We start from the raw sequence: 27,928 nt of genomic DNA, 5'->3' as shown, positions 1-27,928 counted from the left end.
TCAGGTCACTCCATGACAATTAGTTCAAACCACAATCAATAGCACACATCATTGCCTTTGCTCTGGTCTGTATGTTAAAATTCAGTTACCACAGCCCACAAAGTCTAAAGTAAATAACTGAAGGTTCAAAATCCCAACTAAAGCAAACACTGACCACTACAATGGTGACACACAAATTGTGATTTTCTCGTTTGGTGAGTCTGCTTGTTAACATCAGGTGTCTTCAATAATGCTCAATCATAACTCAATTAACTGCTTAATTATCTCATTAACTTCAACTCTGCTTCAGCGTTACTTTTAACACTGCTTCAGTGTTTATATGAGTCCACACTCAGAGTGTTAAATTAACACTGGGGATTTTGCTGTGCACTATTTAAACTGAACTGAGATGACATCACTGAATTCAATGACGAACTGTCTTTAACTGTCATTTTGCATTATTGACACACTGTTTTCCTAATTGATGTTGCTCAGTTGCTTTGACGCATTGTATTTTGTTTAAAGCACTATATATACAAAGGTGACTTGACTTGACTTAAAGCAAACACTGATCTCCATGATGGTGGCATCATTTTAACCAATAAAATATCAACGTCTGATCCTCTGTAATCCTCAGTAACAGCAGGTGTTCATCACTAATGCACATTCATCATTTAACTAGTCACTTAATTATCTCATTAACTTTAACTCTTAAACGTGACATCATTGCTAAACAACTGCACATGGTTGTGTCAGAAAGGAAAAAGAAGTGGTCCCAATCTACTTGGGTTACAATGCTTTTGGAAAATGGGGGCCAGATCCAGTCAGAATGTGCAGATTTTTGTTTTTTCTTTGGAGGCACATGTGAATTTTGTGGAATAGAACTGAAGTATAGTAACATGCACACTCTCATCATCATTAAATAAATGAACACACTATGGACAGGGAGTGTGTACAGTTGGGTTGTCAATGAATGAATGAGTGATCAAAGTCTGTGAAAATCTTTGTGTCTTTCTGTAGAGCTCTGCTGGCACAGATCGTGTGCGGCCTTAATGATGAACTGCAGGCATGGACTGAGCCTATTCAGATACTGCCTTACAGCTAATCTCAAATACATTCATTCGTCTTATCTGAGGATTGTGTTCATGCTAGGTCGTATGTTGCATATCAGCTAAATGTAAGGCCTGGGGTCTGAATGTGTCTGCTTCACCTCACAACCGCTAAGTATTTTTACCTCAAAGATGAAATGCGAAAGGTTAGACAATTATCTCCTGCTTTGCGCCAATGATCACAGCCAAAGACAACTTCCACTGCAAAATCTGATATCGTGGAGTTGAGTAGCTCTTTCAGAGAGAAAAGGTCTTTCTCAGAGGAGCCAGAAAACTGCTCCAAAGTTTATTGAGCCTGGCTACATTTGTTTAATTACTTATCTCTCCAAACATGTCACTGGAATCGGCACTGCTTTAGGAAATTCAATTATACCCAAATGGTGCTAATGCACCAATAGTGCTTGGTTTGACAGAGAAAGCAACAATATTTATATTACAGTATCAGAATGGGTCCAGTTGCACTTGGTAGGTTCCAAGATTTCCACTTATTGTACTGCCTGTGTTCAGATAACACATTCAGATCTGCTGGCCGATTGATTGTTATGTGAAGTAAATCTCTGCATCCATGGTAGAATTAGTGCATCTAAACTAATATTTGACAGTAGAGACAAACAAGAAAATATTTGTAGCCAACTGTCAAAGTTAGGATTAGTTCTGTTAAAAACAGCTCTTTATTAATTTCGAGTCTGTCAGAGATGGTCCAACTTAATTTCAAGATTACAGCATGACATGGCAATATTCAAGGACTGGAAAGGAGACACTGACCTGTCATAAGGGTGCCAGTTCGAGCTTGACAGATAAAAGAGATTGAGATACACCCGAAGTGTCACCGAAGTGGGTTAAACACCACAATGATAGGTTGGACTTTGGCCTCACCACTTTCTCGCTGATGATTGGTAACATTTGATTAATAAAACTTTTCCCAAATCCTGTCAGGAGTAGAGCTGTAACATCATCTCCATTCAAAATATGAACTAAACACTCTTTTAGTTTGGGCTTCAGTTGGCAAATGCCAGGAATATCCTCCACAACAGAGTGAATAGCATCCTGTGTCTCCATGTCCGCTGTCATTTTAGATTTCCCTAACCTATATTACAATCTTAAATTTGGCACTTACCGTCTATGTCACAGCTCTCAGCCCGCCCACTGTTAATTGGTTGGATAGTTGGTGAGGAGCTGGAGATAATCTTAGAGCTGTTTTGCTATGTCAGACTGAGTACTGAAGAGAACTGAAATTGAGCTGAAGTACGAAGTGTAAAGTAGTCAGGCTAAAAACAGGTATACTAATCAAATGTTTGGGGTCACCCTTATGAAAATTAACCATGGTTTTACTACAAATAAAACCAAAAAACCATGGTTACTATAGTTAAACCATGGTAACCACAAATTAACCATGGTTTTGCTAAATTAACCATAGTTTAACCAAATGGTAGTCAACACGCCAAAAAACCATGGGTTACTACAGTTTTACTATAATAAAACCATGGTTATTTTTCGTAAGGGCAGTGTTTTTTTTATTTTTTTACTTTTATTAATCAAGGAATTATATTTATCAAAAGTGATAGTAAAGACATTTATAATGTTACAAAAAATTTCTATTTCTAATAAATGCTGTTCTTTTGAGATTTATATTCATCTGTGAATCCTAAAAATAAAATGTATCACAGTTTACACAAAAATATTGGAGAGCACAACTGTTTTCAACATTGATAATATTCAGAAATGTTTGTCATGTCAAAGCAGTAACTAAATCAGCATACTATCATTTAAAAAACATTGCAAGAATTAGATCTTTTGTTTCCAGCCAAGACTTGGAGAATCACCAGCAGGGTGGACTATTGTAATGGGCTCCTCACCGGCCTTCCCAAAAAGACCATTAGACAGCTGCAGCTCATCCAGAACGCTGCTGCCAGGATTCTGACTAGAACCAGAAAATCTGAGCATATCACACCAGTCCTCAGGTCCTTACACTGGCTTCCAGTTACATTTAGGATTGATTTTAAAGTACTTTTACTTGTATACAAGTCACTAAATGACCTAGGACTGAAATATATTGCAGATATGTTCACTGAATATAAACCTAACAGAGCACTCAGATCATTAGGATCGAGTCAGTTAGAAATACCAAGGGTTCACACAAAACAAGGGGAGTCCTCCTTTAGTTACTATGCCACCCGCAGCTGGAATCAGCTTCCAGAAGAGATCAGATGTGCTAAAACACTAGTCACATTTAAATCTAGACTTAAAACTCATCTGTTTAGCTGTGCATTTATTGAATGAGCACTGTGCAATGTCCGAACTGATTGCAATATATATTTTCACTGTTTTTTTATTTTATGTAAAATCATTTTCTAACTGTTTTAAATTCATTTTAAATAAGTACAGTTTTATTAATTTCAATAGTTTTAAAATTGCTTGTTTTATTCTTGTTATTATTTTTCTTCATTACTATTTTACTTTCTTTTATGTAAAGCACTTTGAATTACCATTGTGTATGAAATGTGCTATATAAATAAACTTGCCTTGCCTTTGTTGAGCAGCAAATCAGCATATTAGAATGATTTCTGAAGATCATGTGACACTCAAGACTGGAGTAATGATGCTAAAAATTCAGCTTTCATAGCAGACCAATTACAGTTTACCAGATATTCAGATCTTTTTAAAATAATTTTATTGCTTTGCTAATTCAGTATATGGATTGGCATACTAGTGAGCGTGCAAGTGAGTGTACTGGTGTGGTTGACCTTGAATAGCTCTTACCAGCTCCATAACCTCCAGCCCCTAAAGCTCCTGTCCCTGCAGCACCTCCATATCCTCCTGCTGAACAAGAGATTGCTTCATTATCATCCGTCTCACACTTATAACACACTTATCCGCATTACACATTACATCCTATCAACTTCCTTACAGCATCTGCATATGGCAAGACGTGACCTCACCGAGTGCTGCTGCCCCCCCCCCCAAAAAAAAGAAAACACAGCTGAACATTTCATACTTGACTCTTGCCTTAATATAGTTATATATATCCATGTGGTTTTTAGGTGTTCACTTGATAAACCACTGATACTACAAAAATGTGATCATAATGGAATTTTTATTTTAAAGGATGGAACTCATGAAAAACATTATTCGGATTTAGAGGATTTGGAACAAGGCACTTGTACTGCAGCCAAACGCATACATGAATCTGGCTGATTGATCATTGGGCTGTTTGGATGGTTGGTTGGTTGACTGAGTGAGTGAGTGAATAAGTGAGTAAAAGAGCAGATAATAAAATTAGTCAATGAGGTCTGAAGGATGGGAAGCAATACAGGTTTCTGGTCTCAATGTACTCAAATCAACCTACAGTGTTTATACTCGAAGCAAAATGATCTTACCTGCTGCTTTTGCTGCTTTGTATTGGGACGTCCCAGCACCTGTTAAAACCAGTAAAGTTATAAAGAACTATCAGTGCACATGAGTTCGCATCTTGTCAAATGTAAGATGAAGATGGTTCAGCTTTACTCTCAGATACCACAAAGCTTGTGAAATGCATCACATCTTTTAAACTTTCAAGAGTTTTGTTTGAGACACATAGTAGCAAGTCAACAAGATATTCACTTGAGTACACAGCAAAAAAATCTAAGTAAAATCAACTCTGCTGGGAGTACATGTGAGACCACACTCAAGAGTGTGAAAGTGTTAAAATAGGAGTGTTAAATTAACACTGAAGCTGAGTTAAAGTTAATGAGATAATTAAGTGATTAATTGAGTGATGATTGACCATTATTGATGAGACCTGATGTTAACATGCAGAATCAACAAAGACGAAAATCACTATTTTTATGTCACCATTATAGTGGTCAGTGTTTGCTTTAGTTGGGCTCTTGACCCCTAAAGTGTTAAAGTCAGATTTGGTTTGGCTGTTACAACTGAATTGTAACAAACAGACAAGAAACAAATCAAAACATGGGCATTTGACCTGAATCACCAAACTCCATTAACCCTCTCAGGCTCAAATTAAGTTTGAGTAACTTAGTAAATTTAGTAACCTTTAGTAAAGTTTTTAGTACTATGATCTGTATGTATCTGGAGTAATAAGGTTTTTAATTTTTAACTGTTGCAAATCAGCAATGCCTGCCTTGAGAGGGTTAAAGCCTAAACAGATTTGATTGACCTCATTGATTATAACAACCCCGTTATTGTACAGTACCAACTAATTAAAACAATTTCTTGAAAGTTGTTCTGATCATAAGAAAAGCTTGCTTTAGGCACACACATACATCAAAAATTAGTGTAGGAATCTCAACAACGGTGACAAACAGCATATTCAGAAAAATAGAACAACTCTAAACATTAGAAAACAAACTACTAAAAGAAACATAAAAAACAAAAATAGAATAGTAAGAATAAAGGAAATTACTGAAACAATTCAGCTAATAATTTATTCATGCCGCACTGCATCATGGGAGCCATGGATGAATTTTGATAGGTGGCACCCAGAATGCACTGCAACATGCTTTTTGGATTTTCACCATTGTTGAGATTGACAGGTTGATTCTTGATGTTTGCATGTATAACTGAGAGACTCTTTTGAAAGATTTTTGAACAAACAACTTTTAAGACATTTCTCAGATTGTATTTAAAATGCTGAAAATACTTTGTTGAAAAATCATAGGGCTGCAATAATCAACGATCTAACTTTAACTCAGTAATTCAAGAATAACAATAGTCTTTGCTTGTCCATCAGTTTTAAAACTCAGTTATAACAGCCAATTAAAATCTGACTTTAACACTTTAGGGGTCAAGAGCCCAACTAAAGCAAATATTGACCACTATAATGGTGATACAATTAAAATAGTGATTTTCATCTTTGTTGATTCTGCATGTTAACATCAGGTCTCGTCAATAATGGTCAATCATCCCTCAATTAATCACTTAATTATCTCATTAACTTTAACTCAGCTTCAGTGTTAATTTAACACTCCTATTTTAACACTTTCACACTCTTGAGTGTGGTCTCACATGTACTCCCAGCAGAGTTAATTTCACTCAAATTTTTTTGCTGTGTAGTATCAGATGTTGTATTAGAAATCCATTCATTGAGCTCTGATCAAAATCACAATCACCATCATAGCCATTGTCATTTCATCATTTGGTATGAAACTATGAAAAAAGCAGTGAGCGGGTCATGGCTGTAGTTGTTTATACCTGGGTAAAGTCCAGCGCCTGGTAGTAATCCAGCAGCTCCTGGTCCTGCTCCAGCTGAACCCGGTGGCACATACACCCCTGAAACAGAAAAACAAGCATCATCAGGGTCTGTCTTTCATGTTTCCCAAGCCTGACATGCAAGGAGAAGAATTCAGACAAAAGCTGTGTCTCTGAGGAAATCTAATTCTGAAAATACTGAAGGTCATGAAATGCATTTCTCTGCACATTTAGCTGATGTAAGTCACTCCTTAGTAGTTAAATAATTGTATACGGCCTTCAAGTGAAGTCAAAAGTGGGTTTTTGGTCAGAATCAAATAAACTCGTTTTGGTTTCACATGTCTTCTCTGACAAAACAGGAGGCTTTAAAGCACTAATACCAGAATAACGAGTAATGGATGGATATCATGTGCTTTGTCATTCTTCAGCTGCTACAGAGGACGACAGTGCATGTAGTTGTAGCACAAGCCTTATAAAGTAGCTTAATAAGAGGTATTTTACATTTATATTTATGCATTTAGCAGAAGCTTTTATCCAAAGCCACTTGCAAAAGAGGAACGATGCAATTTGTCAAAGTGCCAACAATATTGTAATACACAATTCCAGGTTTATTAGACAATTTGATTCGGAAGTGAGCTAGAGAAGAGGAGAAATGCAGAGAGCAAAAACAACTTTTTTTCAGAGTATGCATGTGTGTATGTCTGGGCTGGTTAAGTGCTTGCGGAAAGTGCTTTTTCCTGAAAGCTGTATCCTTATGTAACATCAACAGTATACCAAATGTTTACAAACCAAATGCTTTGCACAGTCAACTTAATCGTTTGTGAAACAAATTGGTTAGACTCTACAAGTTTAAACTAATTGAGTGCTTCATAAAGCATTTAGCAGACACTTTTTTCCAAAGCAATTTACAGTGCATTAAGGATATACATTTTTTTTACCAGTATGTGGATCACAAAGAGGTTAATGATGGAACTGCATCCCTGTCAAAATATCTTTAAACTGAAAGACAAATACAGACTTTATCTGTAAATCCATAAATGAGTTTTAATTCATTGCTCATTGTATTTATTAAAATATTAATTGCAAGATATAGCAATAGTATAATTGGTATTTATTGGTAGTACTATGTATTTGTTGAAGTAATATGTAAATATGTTGAAACACCAGGTGCCTGTTCTTCGTAAGTCGCTTACTCAGTTAGATGGTTTTGATTGTTGATTATTTGGTTCTTCGAAACTCATCCTGGAGTTGCTGTCATAGCAACAGGTCCGTAAGCGTAATTCTGATCGGAAGCATCTTATTTCATGTAAACAGAATTAGATTGCATCTTTTTATTTGGAATTGATATTTAAAATCTATCCCAGCCACTGATACTCTATCACAAGATTACCTTACTAATCCAGGCACAATCACTTAAAAAAGTAATAATTAAAAAATTAATTTGAAATAATATTATAATGTTGTGTAATCTAAAATACTGTATAGACACAGCCCGATTTACTCACTGAAAGATTTATTAGTGCTAAAATAATAACTTTATATATATATATATATATATACATATACAGCAAAATCTCCAGTGTTAATTTAACACTCTGACCCCTGTTTCACACCGCAAGCGTGAGCGGCGAGCGAGCAGCGCGTCCGCACAACTACACTGTCACTGCAGTAGCAGACTCTCGCGAGTATTCACACTGGAAGCGTATAAGTACAGCGTCAGAGCAGCGGCTGCAAAGCGTGTTCGGCAGAAAATATAACCATTTCAAACAATGGGTATAATTCTTTCAACATTTGTTTTTATAACAATACACCATACTTTCACCCAAAACGATTAATTAAAAAGTTTAAATGGGTAAATACATATTTGTTATACTTAATTTTCTTTTCTGGCATAATTGTTAAAACTCTAGACATTGTCGTTGTTGTTAAAACTCTTGACATGCTTATTCTGTGCATTTTGAACAAGTTTTGTGTAAAATCATATTTATTTTTCCATCAAAAGTTTGCTTTCACTTTAATTGAGCGTGAGCAGCACGGCAAAAATAGACCGGACGCTGAAACCCCCGCTGCACTGCTGTTCACGCGACGCTCCTGCTTGACGTTCACGCGCTGTTCCTGGTCCCGGTGTGAATGCACTCATTGATTAACATGGACGCCGAAACAAATACGCTCTGCTCGCGAACCGCTCACACTTGCGGTGTGAAACAGGGGTAAGTGTGGACTCATATAAACTCTGAAGCAGTGTTAAAAGTAACACTGAAGCAGAGTTGAAGTTAATGAGATAATTAAGAAGTTAATTGAGTTATGACTCAATTATGACTCAGCATTATTAAAGACACCTGATGTTGACAAGCAGAATCACCAACCGAGAAAATCATAATTTGTGTGTCACCATTATAGTGGTCAGTGTTTGCTTTAGTTGGGATCTTAGCTTGTGACGTCTTAATTTAAAAAGTTGTTTGGCAAACCAAAAGCAAATGATTAATTTAATGTAATCATTCTTTGATCTGAATCACTGAGCTCATTTGCAATCTTTTCTCTAATAAAATTTTCCACTATTCATCTTAACAGCTTTTCTATAAATGTTGTAGGCATCTCTTCCAAACGATTCTGGAAGGTTTTTTTTTTTATAAATGAGCTTTTATTTTAGGCACACAAAGATAACAAGAATCAGTGTATGAATCTCAACAACGGTGACAAACAGCATTTTCAGATAAACCGATCTACTCTGAACATCACAAAACTAGATACTAAAAATTCACATAAAAACAGCAAATATAAAATGTAGTTAGAATAAAAAGTTACGACAATTCAGTTCATAATTTATTCATGACGCAATGCATGATGGGAGCCATGGATAAATTTTCATTGGCTACAACATGCTTTTTTGATGGTCACCATGGTTGTAATGCTCACATTAATTCTTGATGTCTGTGTGTCTAAACTAAAGATTTTTTCCTTTATGTAGAACTAAATTTTAAAAACATTTCGTCTTATGGCAAAAAATGCTGGATCTCTTTTTCTTTCACCTAATTTATATATGCAATAAAGAAACCCAAACTCAGACATTTGGGTCACTCCATGACAATGGTCCTAACAACAATCAACACCAGATGATTGCCTTTGCTCTGGTCCTTCTGTATGTTTTAACTCCGTTAACACAACCACACAATATCTAAAGTTAACAACTGAAGGATCAAGATCCCAACTAAAGCAAACACTGACCACTATAATGGTGACATACAAATTGTGATTTTCTCGTTTGGTGATTCTGCTTGTTAAGATCAGGTGTCTTCAATAATGCTCAATCATGACTCAATTAACTTCTTAATTATTTCATTAACTTCAACTATGCTTCAGTGTTACTTTTAACACTGCTTCAGAATTTATATGAGTCCACACTCAAGAGTGTTAGATTAACATTGTGAATATAAATAATTGGGAATCATGTAAAATAAAATACAATAAAAGCATTTTAACATTTATGTAGTTTTGGCTGTATCCTTATAAAGTGTCTTTTTTAATTATATGATGTCATTACGTTGCTGTCTTGCCGCCAGCCTGAAGGTCTGGAATCTATGGCAGCTTTAACTAGGCAAGGCCCGCCCATGAGAACGACATGTCAAAAAAACAAACACAGTTCGTTTCATTCATCGTCACGTTTCAAGGCATGGAAATGTCGCCACAATAACAGACTGGTAAAACTCTCTGACATATTTTAAAGATTCTATGCTGCGAACTTTAAATATTTTACATTCTTTTGAGAATCCAGCATTTAGTTGATCCTGATAAGCACTCATCATCACAGTAAACATGATGGCTTTCTACTTTCGTGAGGGGGTATGGTGCCACGGTATCTTTGTTTCCAGTTGGAATGTTAAAGAACGCGACACACACGTTTCCCAGAAATCCTGTAGAATTCAACCAATCCGATGGCGACTTCGACACTCCTGAAGTGTTTCCACTTTTGTATTATGCATCAGACGTTTAGCCAACGGTCTGTGGACTGACGTCTGATGCTGAGAATACCACCAGCCAGTTGCTGCATTGCTGGTTTTGAGTATCGATACATCTGCCCTTCACAGAGAACACTAAAATGCACAGTAATCTTAGACAACTTAATCCAGATATTTCAATTAGAACCACAAATTCGTTTGAAGAACCAAATTAGCCAGGGATCATTTATCACGATTAGAAGATCTAGCATCTTTTAGATCGTCTCAGATGTATTATGCGAGGTACAAAGAACGGGTCCCAGTACCATGATATGTAAGAAACCCTAACATTAACAATATTGCAAGGAAATGTTAGTCTCATGTACACTGTAAAAACCGACAAGTTAACTTAACTCAAACCGTTTAAGGTAAACAGATTGCCTTGATTTAAACCATGTAAGTTTTGAAACTTTGCATTCAAGTAATTAAGTGATTAACTAAGTGCTGATTAAGAATTAGTGATGAACAGCTGCTGTTAACAAACAGAATCACTGAAGAAAAGAGAAACACAAGAACTACTACAACTGACTTCAGACACAGCCTTAGATGAAATCAACTGAAATAAAATACATGAAATCTCTCAAGATCTGATTAAACAACCCCACAAACAGCATCACCAGCTCCACTTATTAATAACCAGACTGACTTTATTTCTGTCAGACGTCTACAGAAGATCTTATTGAGAATGAACTAAGGTTTAGATGTTGATTTATTATTTCATTTGAAGTAACCATGTTAGAGATCAGTGTTTGCTTTAGTTGGGCTCTTGATCCTTGATTTCTGTCTTTGTGTTTTCTCTGGCTGTTATAACCGTGTGTTTCTAAAACACATTTGTTGTAACTCAAAAGCCCAGAAGAAATGCCATCAGGTGTTAACCTGTACCTAGGCGTAGGTTGTTATACTTTATATTGGTGATGATAATCATTAATTATTGAACTGTACTGAGTCTAATCTCTGATGACATAGGTGTTGTGTAATTTGATTGATTATAGTAAATGGATGTTAAGAGCCAGTGGTTCTGTGATAATCAGATAATACCCAGATAGCAACATTGTGTCGGCCCAGATCCGGCCCACATCTGGCACCCATGCAAAGATGATCTGGCCCACATGTAGCGTGGAATGATGGCACTTGGGCGGACCGCTCCTGTTTGCCAGAACTGAGCCACAAGCAGGCCATAGCAATGCCACATGTCAGCCAAGAGTAAAGAAATTAACTAGAACTGGACCTTATCTGAGCCACAAAATCTGTTTATATATTAAATATGAATTTCAGCCTTAATAAGCCTGTTAACAAGCAGAATCACTGAAGGAAAGAAGATAACAGAAAAAGAGATAAGCAGAAACACAAGAACTACAACTGACTTCAGCCACAACCTTAGATGAAATCAACTGAAGATAAAAAAAGACATGAAATCTCTCAAGATCTCAGCAGAGGAGGATTAAACAACTCAACAAACAGCTTTACCAGCTTCTCTTATTACTAACCAGATTGACTTTATTTATGTTAGACATCTACAAAAGTTTTTTTTGAGAATTAACAGAGGTTTAACTCTAATGTGTTTCACCATAACAGTGATTAGTGTTTCCATTAGTTGGGCTCTTAACTCTTATTATATAGTTTTTTTTTTTTTGGCCATTGTGACAGTGTGTTTGTTAAACACATTTGCAGCTTCAAAGAAAGCTAGAGTGACATGATATCAAGTGTCAGCTGTTATCTGTTGATGGTTTTTTAATCATCATGAAGCACACTGGTTCATTGATGTTTTTTTTTAATCGAACAGTTATGTTGTTCCAGTAATACATTCATATTACAAACCCTGTGTTTCTGCCGCATGAGATCCAGCAGTATTATAACAATCAGTTAAAATCTTTTAAAAAACGTAACCTATGCTGACACACACAGATATAAACAATCAACACATGAATCTCAATAATGGTTACAGTCAAAAATATTTATATAAACTGATCAATTCAGAACTTCACTGAAAAGCTACTGTCACAACAAAAACAACAGCAAAATATAAGCAAATATTTAGAATTAAACAAAATAATAGGACAATTCAGCTGCATAATTTATTCATGTTGCAATGCATGCTGGGAGCTTTTTGTACTATGCTAATACCCAGCATGCATTGCAGCAAGGTACATTTGATTGTCACCATTGTTGAGATTCATGTGCTGATTGTTGATGTCTGTGTGTGGCATCATATATTGAATTCTTTAGAATCGTTTGTGATGTGAATATATTAATGAAACAATTGCTAGATTTAAAAAAAATTAGCAAATCAGCCTGTTTCATGAGGATTATAAAATCATCAACAGATAACCACCATCACCTGACCTCAATTCTCTTTAGCTTTCTTTGATGCCGCAAATGCGTTTAACAAACACACCATCTCAGCAGCTAAAAAAGACTAAAGATAAAATAAGAGTTAAGAGTTCAACTAATGGAAACGCTAATCACTGTTATGGTGACACACATTAGAGTTAAACCTTTCTTAATTCTCAATAAAACTTTTGAAGATGTCTAACAGAAATAAAGTCAGTCTGGTTAGTAATAAGTGAAGCTGTTAATGCAGTTTGTGGAGTTGTTTAATCCTCCTCTGGTGAGATCTCCAGAGATTTAATGTCTTCTTTTATCTTCAATTGATTTCATCTAAGGTTGTGGCTGAAGTCAGTTGTAGTTCTTGTGTTTCTGCTTATCTCTTTCTCTGTTATTTTCTTTACTTCAGTGATTCTGCTTGTTAACAGGCTTATTAAGGCTGAAATTCATATTTAATATATACACAGATTTTGTGGCTCAGATAAGTTCCAGTTCTGGTTAATTTCTTTACTCTTGGCTGACATGTGGCATTGCTATGGCCTGCTTGTGGCTCAAATCTGGCAAACAGGAGCAGGTCCGCCCAAGTGCCATCATTCCACGCTGCATGTGGGGCCAGATCATCTTTCCATGGGTGCCAGATGTGGGCCGGATCTGGGCCGACACAATGTTGCTATGTGGGTACAAAGACTTTCCAAACAGTTTGGACTTCTATGGTGTCAATTAGTCACACACAGACTACAACTGACTAAGAAAAGACTAAGACAGAAGTCAAGGGTCAAGAGCCCAACTAAAGCAAACACTGATCTCTAACATGGTTACTTCAAATGAAACAATAAATCAACATCTACACCTTAGTTCATTCTCAATAAGATCTTCTGTAGACGTCTGACAGAAATAAAGTCAGTCTGGTTATTAATAAGTGGAGCTGGTGTTGCTGTTTGTGGGGTTGTTTAATCAGACCTTGAGAGATTTCATGTATTTTATTTCAGTTGATTTCATCTAAGGCTGTGTCTGAAGTCAGTTGTAGTAGTTCTTGTGTTTATCTTTTCTTCAGTGATTCTGTTTGTTAACAGCAGCTGTTCATCACTAATGCTCAATCAGCACTTAGTTAATCACTTAATTACTTGAATGAAAAGTTTTAAACTTACATGGTTTAAATCAAGGCAATCTGTTTACTCAAACGGTTTGAGTTAAGTTAACTTGTCGGGTTTTACAGTGTATAGTGAGCTACAGTGCATGGGCTTGGGAAAGGCTCACGATGGGTGGGCCGTTGGGGTGCAATGTTCTGGGACTGCTAACAGCCTCCCAGGAGGTCGTGTTAGCCCAGGCAGAAATTATGATGTAAAATTTTCGAAGCCAGACCCAGTTTGCATTACAAAATTGTGATGGAGAATGCGAACAGACCCTATGATGACAAAGCTTTTTAATATCTTTTGCATGTTCCTCGAAGGCCATTTAATCAAGTCCATAGATCTCAGCTTCTTTTTTGTTCATTATCAGCAATGCAGTAAGCATGGTCTTTTATTATGGAGCTGCACGAAAACCCTGTCATTATTCAGTAAAAGAGAATACATGCCTTATTTTCATTATTATATATTGTTATAAAAAAATAAAACAAAACAGCTACTCAAGGCCAGTGTTGTCATGTGAAAGAGAAAGCCACACATGGGAAGAATCATTCATAATCAGCAGATCAGTTACTGCGATTAAAACTACAAAGGCAAGCTGTGAATTGCCCTGGCACTGACTTGCAGATGAGGCAGTGAAGAAATGGAACAAAGATCTTTAATAAGCTAGTGGAAAGTTTACATATACTGTCATCTTGCTGAAACCTTCACACTCTTTGCAAGGACAGAACATTATCACACAGCTTCAAAACATGATTAGGGGTGACACAAAATGTTTAGTCTGAGGCAGGATACACTTTTGCTCTTGGAAATAAACGTCATCTTACAAGCCGGGTTTTCATTTGCCTTCACAGTGGTGCAAGTTTTTTTGAAAGAAACCTGCAGGAAATGGTGCCATTTGTGTGCTGTATGTATCTCCATGACGTACTGATATGAGTAACAGTAAACTGAATTTTATCATATTGTGGGGAAGAATGAACTAGCTTTAGTGTGTAATGCAATATAACATATTTTTAAATACTAATAGGAGCCAATTTGGCACCTGCAATCACCTATCTACTTTAATAACATTAATATTCATAGAGGCACTTGCAAAATGGAATGATTTTCCAGAAATTACTATTTTCCATTCATTTTATAAGTATATGAGCTTATCATTACTGTGCTGGTGTACACCATATAGGTCTTTAGGGTAAGCAAATAAATTTAGGAAATTTGACAATTTTCATGAGAGGCAAATTGTATTATTTCATTTAAATGACTGGTTATGGAGGGTAAATTATTGATTTATTGAATTCTGAGCAGTTTGAATTTAAAGTGGGCTTCAGAATCAAAATAAAATAACACTTGAGTATCAAGCATTTGTTCTATATTATATTTTTTTATAAAACTCGATGCGATGTTACTCAACTTCTTAACAGAGCTTTATTTATACATGTGGTTTTAGCCAGAGTTTGTAATAATGTAAAGGGCATATACAATCAAATGGTATGTTTCTGTTAGGAATACTCATATCTAATTCATTTACAGTGAATTATTATTATTAGTTTTAAACACTAATGTCAGGTAAAGTTTTTTAAAGAATTATTGTTTAATGTAACTGGGAACAGAAACACACACTCTGTCAGATATTCAAGAGGGAAAGTGTCGATGCGTGCGTTCAAGTCCGCTGGAACATTTGAGTAAATGGACAGCCTGATGCTGATCCCCATTGAAAATATAACCACCTTTTAGCCGGCTGCTGAGTGCAAAGAGAAATCCACACTATGGACAGGAAGTGAGTGATCACCACGGTAACCATGTCACAGCCTGGTATCGGCCTCAAACAGAGGATTTCCTCTCTCTGTTGGAGTGGTGAGAGCAGATTTTGTTCTTAGATACCTGTCTGCAACAAGCTGTTAGCGTCTACAGTGAGTTGGCTGTCCTCAGTGACCTTTAGAGCCACCGCTTACAGCCTCACCTGATCATCTCTCCAAGGAAACCTGAATTACCAAATGATAAAAGGCAAATATGCTTTAAGTAAGCTATGTTTAAATTTACATTTGCTGAAAAACCGAAGATGTAAACAAACAGTTCAAGTTTTTCACTTTTTTCCTATGTCAAGTGTTTAAGTCAGTGCAGTAGCTCTCATATTTGTGACCATGGACCACAAAACCAGACATACGGGTCAATTTTCTGAAATTTAGATTTATACATCATCTGATTTTCTATATAAATCTAAATATTGTAAAATCTATATATTGAGAAAATCACCTTTTAAGTTTTCCAAATGAAGTGCTTAGCTATGCATATTACTAATAAAAAAAAATATATTTTTTATATTTACAGTAGGAAATTTACTAAATATCTTCATGGAACATGATCTTCGCTTAATGTCCTAATGGTTTTTGGCATAAAAGAAAAATCTATAATTTTGACGCATACAATTAATTTTTGGTTATTGCTACAAATATACCCCAACGACTTGAGACTTGTTTTGCGCTCCAGGGTCACATTTAGTCAGTCATGGGGAAGCTCATTTTGCTTTCCTCTAATAGTTAATGACTTTAGCTCTTCTAATGGCATTCAGTGTTTTCATGCAGACAAACAGAAAGCTGTCATGAATAGTTGTACAAATAGGAGCTTCCAGTAGATCTAGAAGATGGCAACAGGACAGCTTTGTGTTTAAAGGAAGAAAGAGTAACATTTATGACTGTAGTCGTAGTCCAGTGCAACTGCTGTTTTGCCATTTTATCAGGGCCCTTCATAAAGGCACCAATTTATTAAGGAATCTCTGATGAAATATTATGATTTTGAGACATCTAATCATATCAGTAAGCTTATAAATGAATAACAAACACCCCTCAAAAAGAAAAAGGGCCTGCTCTTTTCTCCCACTGGGGAGCACACTCTTGCTGCTACAACTACAGGTGTCTGCTGTTCTATCCCTCAGCTAGGGACAAACACCCCTCAAAAAGAAAAAGGGCCTGCTGTTTTCTCCTGCTGGAGAGAACACCCTTTGTTGATTTGACTGCAGGGGCCTGTTGTTCATCGTCAGCAGGGGATGAACACCCCTCGCTACTTAAATTAAAGAGGGACCTGCTATTCTCTCCCTCCTTTTGAGGGGAGAATACCCCTCTGCTAGCCAGTAGGCTGCATTAAGAATATCCCAATAACATTGTCTTTTCTCTTTTGCAGGAATGGAACAAGGATGGTTTTGGGGGCTCTTCTTCAGGCAGTACTACCTCTCATTATGTTTGGGGGGTTAATGTTTAAGCTTTTGTATGTTCAATTAATTTGGGAGCAAGAACCCCCATAAGGAACCATACCGCCAAAGATAAATTTCTAAGATAAGTGTTCAATAAACTCAAGTAATGTGCCAAAGTGGTCCTTAATTATGCAGAACTTTAAGCCTTAAAAAAATCTAAATGGATGTGTTATAAAAAATAAAATAAAAAATAATCCTCCTAACAGCTTTTTATGAAGGGCAAAACTAGCTATATAGACCAAAACCAATTTTTGTACCAGGCAGTAATAATTTTTTTTTTCTGTAAAGTTGGCCATTTTAACATGGGACTGTGTCTATGGTACTGACTCCCTTTTGGAGCCAGCCTTTAGCAGCCAGTCGATGAATTGCAATTTTAGTCACTTCTGTGTTGGATCCACACGAGATACTGGAAGGCTGCCGCTCGGTGCTTTCAAAAAATATAAAAACAGATGTCACAATGGTCTAAATGCATAGCATTTTAGTAAAACTGCTAACATTACAGCAGCAGAGAAAATGAACATGCATGAGTTATTTTATTTAATGTTTTTTGACCTAAAACGGTACTCTGATGTTAATGTGATTGTATTCATGCATAGCAGTGGGCTTAAACAGATCACCCTTTGCAACAGATGTAGTTCACAAACAAGCTTTTAATTAATTAAATATGATTTTCAGTTACAATAATTAATTCTAAAATTCAACATTAGTAACTTACTTTTAACAGCATCAGATGCGCGTTTGCTTATAAGATCTCCCGGTTCTTACGTGTGAATTTAGTTCACTGGCATCTCACATTAAATCAGGGGGTTGTCGACTCGAGAACATCTGCAATCGGATCATTCCAATTCATGAATTAATCGTTTTGTGCGATTTGCAAACTGATTTAATGGGTACATTGAAAATAATCAGTTCATTCATGAATCAGACACCGCTTCTGTGTATCGGAGCATGTTATATATTATAAGGAGTAACAATAAGTTTAATGAAATGTAGTGAAGTAAAAGCTACTCCAGTAAAGTAAAGATACTTGAATAATGTACTTAACTGAATATCTCTAAAATGGAGACTGGATTTTCCAGGCTCACTTTGTGAAAGTGAAGTGACATTCAGCCAAGTATGGTGACCCATACTCAGAATTTGTTCTCTGCATTTAACCCATCCAAAGTGCACACACACAGAGCAGTGATAACACACACACACACTGTGAGCACACACCCGGAGCAGTGGGCAGCCATTTATGCTGCAGCGCCCTGGGAGCAGTTGGGGGTTCGGTGCCTTGCTCAAGGGCACCTAAGTCGTGGTATTGAAGGTGGAGAGAGAACTGTACATGCACTCCCCCCACCTACAATTCCTGCCGACCCGAGACTCGAACTCACAACCTTTCGATTGCCAGTCTGACTCTCTAACCATTAGGCCACGATTTCCCCTTAAGTGGCCTCTGAATTATGATTGAATGAAGACCAGATATCAGATCAAGACCTAACCTCATGGCCAAGCACAATACAGTAAGAAACCCTGTCCATGCACTCTCCCGTCATTGGCTGTTATGAGCTATCAGCTATCTGGGCTGGTTTCGGAACAGATGATTTGGTTAAAGTGCAGGTCTTTGTTTAAATCCTGGCTCCGTCTTCTCTTGGTGGAAGTAGACAGGACTCACACTTTGACATTTACCCACACTGGAATTTGTGGTTATAGAGCACTCTAAAGAGCCCGAATTTAAATTTAAACTCATGTTACATATGGTTCACAGCACCTTGCTTTAAGCAGAATGGCCTTGATATCTTGTGTTTTCCCAGGTTGCTGTGATTTTGCCAAGTAAGACATGTTCCTGGATCAACATCTTCTGATGATACTGGATCAACATTATTGTCCAAAAATAGACTTAACCCAATCCCTACCCCTAAACCTAACCCTACACATAATTTATTCCTAAAATAAGTAAGAAATGATACACTGTCAGAAATAGGGGTACAGTAGGAGTCCATTTCTGTCCACCAAGGTACAATCTACACTAACGTACCCCATAGGGCTTATTATTGGACCTCAAAGTACATGTATGTACCTTTTTGAGGGTCAAAAACATGTCAAGGGTCAAGAGCACAACTAAACCAAACACTGATCTCCATGATGGTGGCATAATTTTAACCAATAAAACATAAACATCTGATCCTCTGTAATTCTCAATAACAGCAGGTGTTAATCACTAATGCACAATAATTATTTAATTAGTCACTTAATTATCTGATTAACTTTAACTCTTTGAGGACTTGGGATTTAACTTGAGAGTCGTTTGTGATTTGGAAGGAATTACTTGGTTCCTCTGGTGAAATCGGCTGCTGGACTTTTACTCTTTGGCCCCTGGACTTCCCACCTCTGTACAAAACTGGTCTCTCAAGGTACAAATCACAAGGGTACAAATTTAATGGTACATCCCCAGTGACAAACTATTGTACCCCTAAAGGTACAATTATGTACTTTATTTTCTGAGAGTGTACCCTCAAAGGTACAGCTTTTGTACCCTTGGCATAGGGTACATAAAACATCACTAATGCACAATCATCATTTAATTAGTCACTTAATTATCTCATTAACTTTAACTCTTTGAGGACTTGGGATTTGACTCAAGATCTGTTTGTGACTTGGAAGGAATGACTTGGTTCCTCTTCTGGTGAAATCAGCTGCTGAGTTCATGGATGGAACAAACATATGGCAGGACTTTTACTCTTTGGCCCCTGGACTAACCACCTCTTGTTCTTACAGGGCTTTCAACCAAGGTGGTCCTTTAAAAAATATCAGAAGCAGGCATAGAAGTAACCAACGTCGAGATGTACTGCATTCTGAGTCTATTCCATTGTTTTGGCAAATCAAGTATCTCTTTAACATAGACACCATGTGGATCCTTTGTGGAAAAATGTTGAATTCTTTGTCCTATGAGCATCACTTTCATGCATGCAGTGTCAAGGCTGATAAAAAAAGGACTATACTAAAACCAGGAGATGAAATGGATTTTCAGGCAAATTACACTCACTCAGTAGAAGATAATTTCTATGTTATAGTTAGACATTGTTTTTAAAATGAAAAGGATTTAGCAAATTCTGATTTTAATTCAGCGTGTGTGCTAATATATATATATATATATATATATAATCATATCTCATTATAGTCAACGATTGTACCCTTTTTGAAGGGTGAATTTTTGTACTGTTAAATAAAGGTACAAAATTGTCACCACAGGTACAAAACTGGTCTCTTGAGGTAAAAATCACAAGGGTACAAAGCTGTACCCTTGACGGTACAGCCCCAGTGACAAGCTATTGTACCCCTAAAGGTACAATTATGTACTTTATTTTCTGAGAGTGTAGCTGATTAACAAACACCTAACTCTGGTTATAAGCCTAAAACAGATATTTCCTGTGAAGTTATATCTCTATTCTGATTGGTTGACTGGAACGTTGTTCCAAGATCAACAAGGATGTTGATCCAGGAACATGTTGTACTTGGTGAAATCACGCTAGCTGATTTCCCAGCAATGCCATACCGTAATTGACCTGCGACCATTGGGTATTTGAGTGTGCGGCAAGTGAGCTGTGTTTTAAAATGCCAAAGATATGGGAGATAAACTGTCAGATCTCTTAACGGCCTCAGACTGTGAATGAGGGGGAGGTATAAATTAATGTAGCTAAATGAAGCCACTTATCTTTGCTAGCATTCCTACAGAGCCACAGCCAACTCTGCAGGAGCACAATAGAGCATGGCGTTGAGAGCTGAGGTCATGATATAACGCTCTACAGATGCTTTCTCTCTGCAGGTCTGTGCTATTCTCTCAATACAAGGCCACTTAGAGAGTATCACATCAGTCAACAAGTGCTGTATGCTGGATTACTAACTGAAGAGCAGGAAACATGGGAGGTAGTTCAGGCTACCCCCACCAGGGATTCAGATGAGATGAGCATGATTCATATGTTGAACTATGCTTTTGCTCATCTCTATTTCAGACCTGCTCTGTTACTTTTTTTAGTGTCCATCTGTTATCTTTCAAAAATCCCAATATATAGCTGGTCTCCAGCATATGCATTAGATGATGTCCTAAGAAAACTACCTTAATAACAAGTATAATATTGCTGGTGAAAATCATGGCTGTACTGCAACCACCCACCTAGAAATGTTTAATGTTCTAGGAATGTTTTCAGCGGCTAGTTTTATTTTAGTTCCCAGAGTGATCTGCTAAAAGGTAGGATAACATTCTCTAAAAACATTCTAAAAATGTCTATTGATAACATTGTTACAACATTATTCTCTAACATTCTAATAAAGCTTCCCATCACACTAGATGTAGACTGACATTGCTCAGAAGTCATATGTTGGTTGAAAGTGAAAACCCAACCTCTGATTGGTGTCAAACTCTAGCGTAAATACTCCAATAACAGTATTACCAACTTAACTTATTATAAACAAGTTTTATAAACAACATAAAAGTTCTTATTGAGATTAACCGAGGTGTTGATGGATTAGGGTTAGGGTTAGGGTTGTAGTTGTTTAAAATCTGTGGTTTATTTTTAAAGACAGCGCCTATTTAAAAATGTGTTTCGCCGATCTCAGAGGCGGTCAGCTCCACGTGATCAGCCGGAGCTCAGTGATCATCTATCCGCCGAGAAGCAGCCTCACCTCGGCTAGACCTTCTGATATGTGCCGCTGGCTCTGATGTTTCTTTAGTGGTTAAACATAAAATATAATTCATTTTGGGTAAATCTAACCGGTTATCTTTGGTCTGTATTCAATTTATCTATATGTTAAAATGAAAATAAAAAAGGCAAATATATATAATATTTCGTTTCATTGTATACTTTGCACAAAATGATTGGTTATCATAAGGTTACATGTATCATAGATGTCTGAGTGATAAATTACCACAGGAGGGTATAAGAGAGTGAGGGAGAAAACTGTTACATGATAATTGGTACTTCCACCAAAGGCTTTCCATTGTGTATGATGTGACTGCCAACAGCTTAGGTATGCTTACAAAATCAATCAACAGTTTAGATACACTAGACGTAACAGCAGTGATTGCATAATTTTTAACACTATATGGTTTAACATGAAGTCTAACGGTGAGTGCTCTTGTGCCCCTGAATAAACATTTTATGGGGTAATGAATTGTACAACCCGAATTCCGGAAAAGTTGGGACGTTTTTTAAATTTTAATAAAATGAAAACTAAAGGAATTTCAAATCACATGAGCCAATATTTTATTCACAATAGAACATAGATAACGTAGCACATGTTTAAAATGAGAAATTTTACACTTTTATCCACTTAATTAGCTCATTTAAAATTTAATGCCTGCTACAGGTCTCAAAAAAGTTGGCACGGGGGCAACAAATGGCTAAAAAAGCAAGCAGTTTTGAAAAGATTCAGCTGGGAGAACATCTAGTGATTAATTAAGTTAATTGATATCAGGTCTGTAACATGATTAGCTATAAAAGCTTTGTCTTAGAGAAGCAGAGTCTCTCAGAAGTAAAGATGGGCAGAGGCTCTCCAATCTGTGAAAGACTGCGTAAAAAAATTGTGGAAAACTTTAAAAACAATGTTCCTCAACGTCAAATTGCAAAGGCTTGCAAATCTCATCATCTACAGTGCATAACATCATCAAAAGATTCAGAGAAACTGGAGAAATCTCTGTGCGTAAGGGACAAGGCCGGAGACCTTTATTGGATGCCCGTGGTCTTCGGGCTCTCAGACGACACTGCATTACTCATCGGCATGATTGTGTCAATGACATTACTAAATGGGCCCAGGAATACTTTCAGAAACCACTGTCGGTAAACACAATCCGCCGTGCCATCAGCAGATGCCAAATAAAGCTCTATCATGCAAAAAGGAAGCCATATGTGAACATGGTCCAGAAACGCCGTCGTGTCCTGTGGGCCAAGGCTCATTTAAAATGGACTATTTCAAAGTGGAATAGTGTTTTATGGTCAGACGAGTCCAAATTTGACATTCTTGTTGGAAATCACGGACGCCGTGTCCTCCGGGCTAAAGAGGAGGGAGACCTTCCAGCATGTTATCAGCGTTCAGTTCAAAAGCCAGCATCTCTGATGGTATGGGGGTGCATAAGTGCATACGGTATGGGCAGCTTGCATGTTTTGGAAGGCTCTGTGAATGCTGAAAGGTATATAAAGGTTTTAGAGCAACATATGCTTCCCTCCAAACAACGTCTATTTCAGGGAAGGCCTTGTTTATTTCAGCAGAACAATGCAAAACCACATACTGCAGCTATAACAACAGCATGGCTTCGTCGTAGAAGAGTCCGGGTGCTAACCTGGCCTGCCTGCAGTCCAGATCTTTCACCTATAGAGAACATTTGGCGCATCATTAAACGAAAAATACGTCAAAGACGACCACGAACTCTTCAGCAGCTGGAAATCTATATAAGGCAAGAATGGGACCAAATTCCAACAGCAAAACTCCAGCAACTCATAGCCTCAATGCCCAGACGTCTTCAAACTGTTTTGAAAAGAAAAGGAGATGCTACACCATGGTAAACATGCCCCGTCCCAACTATTTTTATATTTTGAGACCTGTAGCAGAAATCAAAATTGAAATGAGCTCATTTTGTGCATAAAATTGTAAACTTTCTCAGTTTAAACATTTGCTATGTTATCTATGTTCTATTGTGAATAAAATATTGGCTCATGTGATTTGAAAGTCTTTTAGTTTTCATTTTATTAAAATTTAAAAAACGTCCCAACTTTTCCGGAATTCGGGTTGTAATTGTAATGAAAATAATGAATGATGTGAGCCTTTTGGCTCCAAAATGACATTCCCAAAGCTCCGACAGAGACTGTTCCATATGTCAAAACTGTCACCATTTAGCAAGAATGGAAGAAGAGAGACATTTAGGCTTGACTAACTCACTCACACCAGTAGAGAAAACATTCCACCTGCACGAGCAGTCCAAACAGACTCACAAGCACTGAACTTTGCTAACTGTCCAGTACAGAGGTCATTGGATAACAATGCACTCAAAAGACAATGTGTGCATTGTGGAAAGCAATGAAAAATCTCTCAATGAGTTAATGGGAGTTGACTTCAGGCTCATTTGTGTCAATTCATCTGACTGAATGTTTGTATATGATTTATCCTACAAAAAGCATTACCTTATGCTTAACGTTGGGCCTTAAGTCGGAACTGTGACACTTTTCACTCTCACTGCGCAAATATCACAGATGCCCTACAGACAGTTCTGAGTCTAACAGACCAGCAATTTGTCATGAGATGTATGGAGGAAATAGTTGAGCTGTTTTTGGCCTCAAGTACAATTAGTAAAATGAAAATGGCAGACTGCTGAAATTAAGACGTGGCCCTGATGGCTTTTATGGAAAACTTATCACAATTGCAAATCCTACTAGGCAACAAGAGCAGAATTTCTCCATAAATGTATTCAGCATCAGTGAGACGAGCTGGGAGAGCTCTCTTTTAGGAACAGCTTGGAAACCCATATATCAGCTAGTGCCGAAGAAATTATTTTTGTGAAAATAAATAAATAAATTGTGAATTGTGAAATACACTGGCTTTGTTTGGAAACTGGGAACAGACCCACACATCCTTTCCAATCACGACTAAACACTGCACAAGAACATTAAAACAACTGCAATTTAATGATGGGGCCAAAAAAATAACAACAACAAAAAACTAGTTGGAGATTTTTGACTTCCTTGTCTTATACTGCATCGCTCCATACCACAGTTTGTACTTGCTAATCCAGGCTCTAAGCAGAGCGTAACATCACACAGCATAGGCTGCTGGTGTCTGCGGCCAAAGACACCGACCTAATGGCCACTTGCGCGGCTCACTGCACTCAAAGAAAATTATATATTTTAGTAATTTGCTCAGTCTACTTAAAATAAGCTAAAACAACATAAATCTCAGTTTTTGCACTCAATTTTATTATATTAAATGAAATTACATTTGTTAAATGTTAACTTAAAACATTGAAGTTAAGTTGGGCTGACATAAATCATTTATGTGCATTGACTGAAACTGGGTATTGGATTTCTAGTTCCCAGCATGCCTTGCATAAGGATAGACCAGGAGAATGAATTTTGATATTAAGTGCGGTTTAATGTGTTTTTGGTAAAGGGAAAGACCTATTAAAGTTTGTTGTTTAGTTATTTTGACATTTAAAAGAGTTTATGTTTATGTTGATTATTGAGGTTACCATTATGGTGAAGTATAGACCCTGTGGTTAAGCTATAGGCTACATGAGCTGTATATGTGTTGTGGTCATGTGAACATTTTTACATGATCATTACTTGCATGCTGCAAAATTTTTACTTATGTAAGGAAGTGTTATATTGGCTGTTACATTCTCATAGCAGTAAATAAAATATATCAGTTTGAGGGACAGCATGTGATTTAGGAAGTTTATATTGTCAGCTTTTCTGTTCTTAACAATCAAATTATCCTAAAACTTTTACGTGCATGTATGACAGCTATTGACAACCTAAGCACAGGCTCCACTCTTCACCACAGTGTTTTAGGTTTAATTTTTAAAAAAAGCACCAGTCTAAACAGCAACAACACTATTTAGATCAACAAGAGTGAATTGTGTTCAGAGCACATTCACAGAATATGTCAAATGAAATTGGTGTGATCTCATAAAATTAGCATGAATTTTACTCATCAGTACATTTAACTTAATTTAAGTTAAAATAAATCGGTTTAAATGTGTGGAAATGTGTGTCATAATTTTATTATGTTAGACCAACAAGCTGTTTTTTTGAGTGTGGACAGTGGTCCACCATAAAGTTTTATATTTGTCAAGGCTACACAACCTAACAGAAAGAGTCCAACTGTAGTCTTCAGAAATGCAGTTGTGTTTTCGATTAAAAAACTCATCACCCTCCCCATCAGCTAAGCAAAGCATTCTACGATTGCGGGGAATGGCCTTCAAGAGAAACAACTCTCACCACATTCATTTTCCCATTTGAGCACTCTGGCACAAGAAGACGGAGAACTTCAGCTAACATCTGTAGCTGAGTTAAGGTTTATGACATTTCGTTATAAAATCTCTGCAGCCTGCATTTGGTGGTTTGTACTACGGTATTTGCAAGCTTGAACTCTTTTAATTTGATTGAAAAAGACAGGACGTTGTAGTTTGTAAACCACCTAAATAAGCATTTACAATCAGTTCTATGCCTCTCTTAAGTGAATTTATATTACCACAAAGGTTTATTATGGGAATCCTGTGACTTACTAGACTTTTTAAGCTATCCAAAGCACTGGTTATATCATGTCTTTATTTTCTCACATAAATGTTTTCTCAGAAATAAAACCTCCTTCTTTCGGTTCGAAAATGACCTGGATGCTATTGGGCAAAAGCAAAACATACTCAAATATGAATCATGTGAATGTCACCACTCCAAATGTTTCTCATTAATGTGAACCAGATTCCTCAGCAAGCAGGCTTGGTGGTAATGCTCAAGATCTGAGAGATTTCTCTGAATTGCAATTAGTTTTTTTATTTTTGAGTTATGCATCATAGGTATGAATATCATATGTATAAGATTGCTTTGTAATATTCCATGTTATGCCAGCATGCTCACATATTATTACTATACTTTAACCTCCAGTGAAAATTCACAACTAAAATCAGTAGTAAACATGACCACCTGCAGAACCCATCGTTTGCACAAGTCCTCTAACTTTACTCTCTGCAGAATTCACACTTCTGGTTGCTACAAAATATGCAGAAAAAATAGCCTATAGAGTCCCTTCTACACCAGTAATGTTTCTCAGGATATACCTCCTATACGAGGCATCAAAGTGCACACCTACCTCCTTGCAGTGAAGGACTCAGCTGTATTGTGAGGATGAATCCGAGAAGGAGCAACACAACCCTCCTTTTAGCCATCTCTCCCTAAAATGCACTGGCCCTCCCTGAATCAGCTGGTTTTGTTCTCCAGGAGCTAATTACCACTTCAAAAATGTCTCAAAAAAAAGTGAAAGGGGGAGGGGGTATGCGGAAGAAAATGATACAGGACACAACGTAATTAGGAAAGGGCAAAACATTTGGTTCGATGGATCATTGCACTTTTTTCTATTCTATGTCTGGTGTTGCTGCTTTTATTCTGGTCACTCCTGCCAAAAGAGCTGAGTGCTGCCAGAGAAAGAAAGAGAGTGAGTGAGAGAGAAATAGAATGAGACATGCAGGGAGGAAAGACAGGAGAGAGGGGAGGGAAGAGAAGAGACCCGCTTTCCCACTCTCTCGTCCAAGAGGAATTTCACTTTTTTGCCAGACATTCAAATGGACTTTAAGAGGACTTTACTTTTTTATGTGAGCAGAGAAATAAAACAAAATCAGTTTTCAGATAATGATGTTCATGCCATAGCTGGGTTTCTTCCTTACAACCACTCACACACAATGCATCATTGCTCAAGTAGTTACAACAGTTCTCATTCCTTTAAAATGACGAGTGTTTTTTTTCCAACGGCCGCTCAGTAAATGGGAAACTTGACCAATGTTTGTCTAAGAGATTTGGGGGAAATAAAGCCCATTGTTCTGAGAAAGTCATGTTGAATGTTTTGTAATGCATCTGTTACACCTGCCAGAAGTAACTGTACTGACATTCATTACAGATGAAAGTGTGACCACTTGCATGTTATCAGAAATAAAATATCTTCATGAAGCATATCAAAAATGCATGTAAACTTGTTACAATCAGAAAACAAAATAATATAAATGACAGGCTAGGCATTAGTGGTCAGGTAAAAAAGAAAGAAAGAAGAGCATCTCTTGCTCAAAAGAGGAAAATCTGGGCATGCTACAAGAAAGCGATCATTCTCATAAACATGAGCATTGTGCACTTGTAATGAGTGAACGAAATTCAACAGAAAGAAAGACAACTGATGGGACAGACAGATGCTCTGGGATGGCCAAACTCGGTACAGCTCAGGTAC

The 27,928-nt window shown here is 37.0% G+C and overlaps 1 protein-coding gene across 1 annotated transcript in view; it reads right to left on the bottom strand.

Moving 5' to 3' along the window:
* LOC132123269 (elastin-like) overlaps positions 1-27,128 on the bottom strand; it is a 71,007-nt gene extending 43,879 nt beyond the window's left edge. Inside the window, exons 1-4 of the mRNA XM_059533831.1 lie at positions 26,807-27,128; positions 6,279-6,356; positions 4,466-4,504; positions 3,849-3,905 (exon numbers count right to left, since the gene is read on the bottom strand). Coding sequence (XP_059389814.1) covers positions 3,849-3,905; positions 4,466-4,504; positions 6,279-6,356; positions 26,807-26,882 — 250 coding nt within the window. The 5' untranslated portion in view covers positions 26,883-27,128. The remainder of the gene's footprint in view (positions 1-3,848; positions 3,906-4,465; positions 4,505-6,278; positions 6,357-26,806) is intronic.
* Between the last annotated feature and the right edge of the window lie 800 nt (positions 27,129-27,928).

Source organism: Carassius carassius, chromosome 41 (assembly GCF_963082965.1).
Source record: "Carassius carassius chromosome 41, fCarCar2.1, whole genome shotgun sequence".
Taxonomy (NCBI): domain Eukaryota; kingdom Metazoa; phylum Chordata; class Actinopteri; order Cypriniformes; family Cyprinidae; genus Carassius; species Carassius carassius.
Note: the sequence above shows the minus strand (reverse complement) of the source record. Positions and strands in the feature narration are given on the sequence as shown.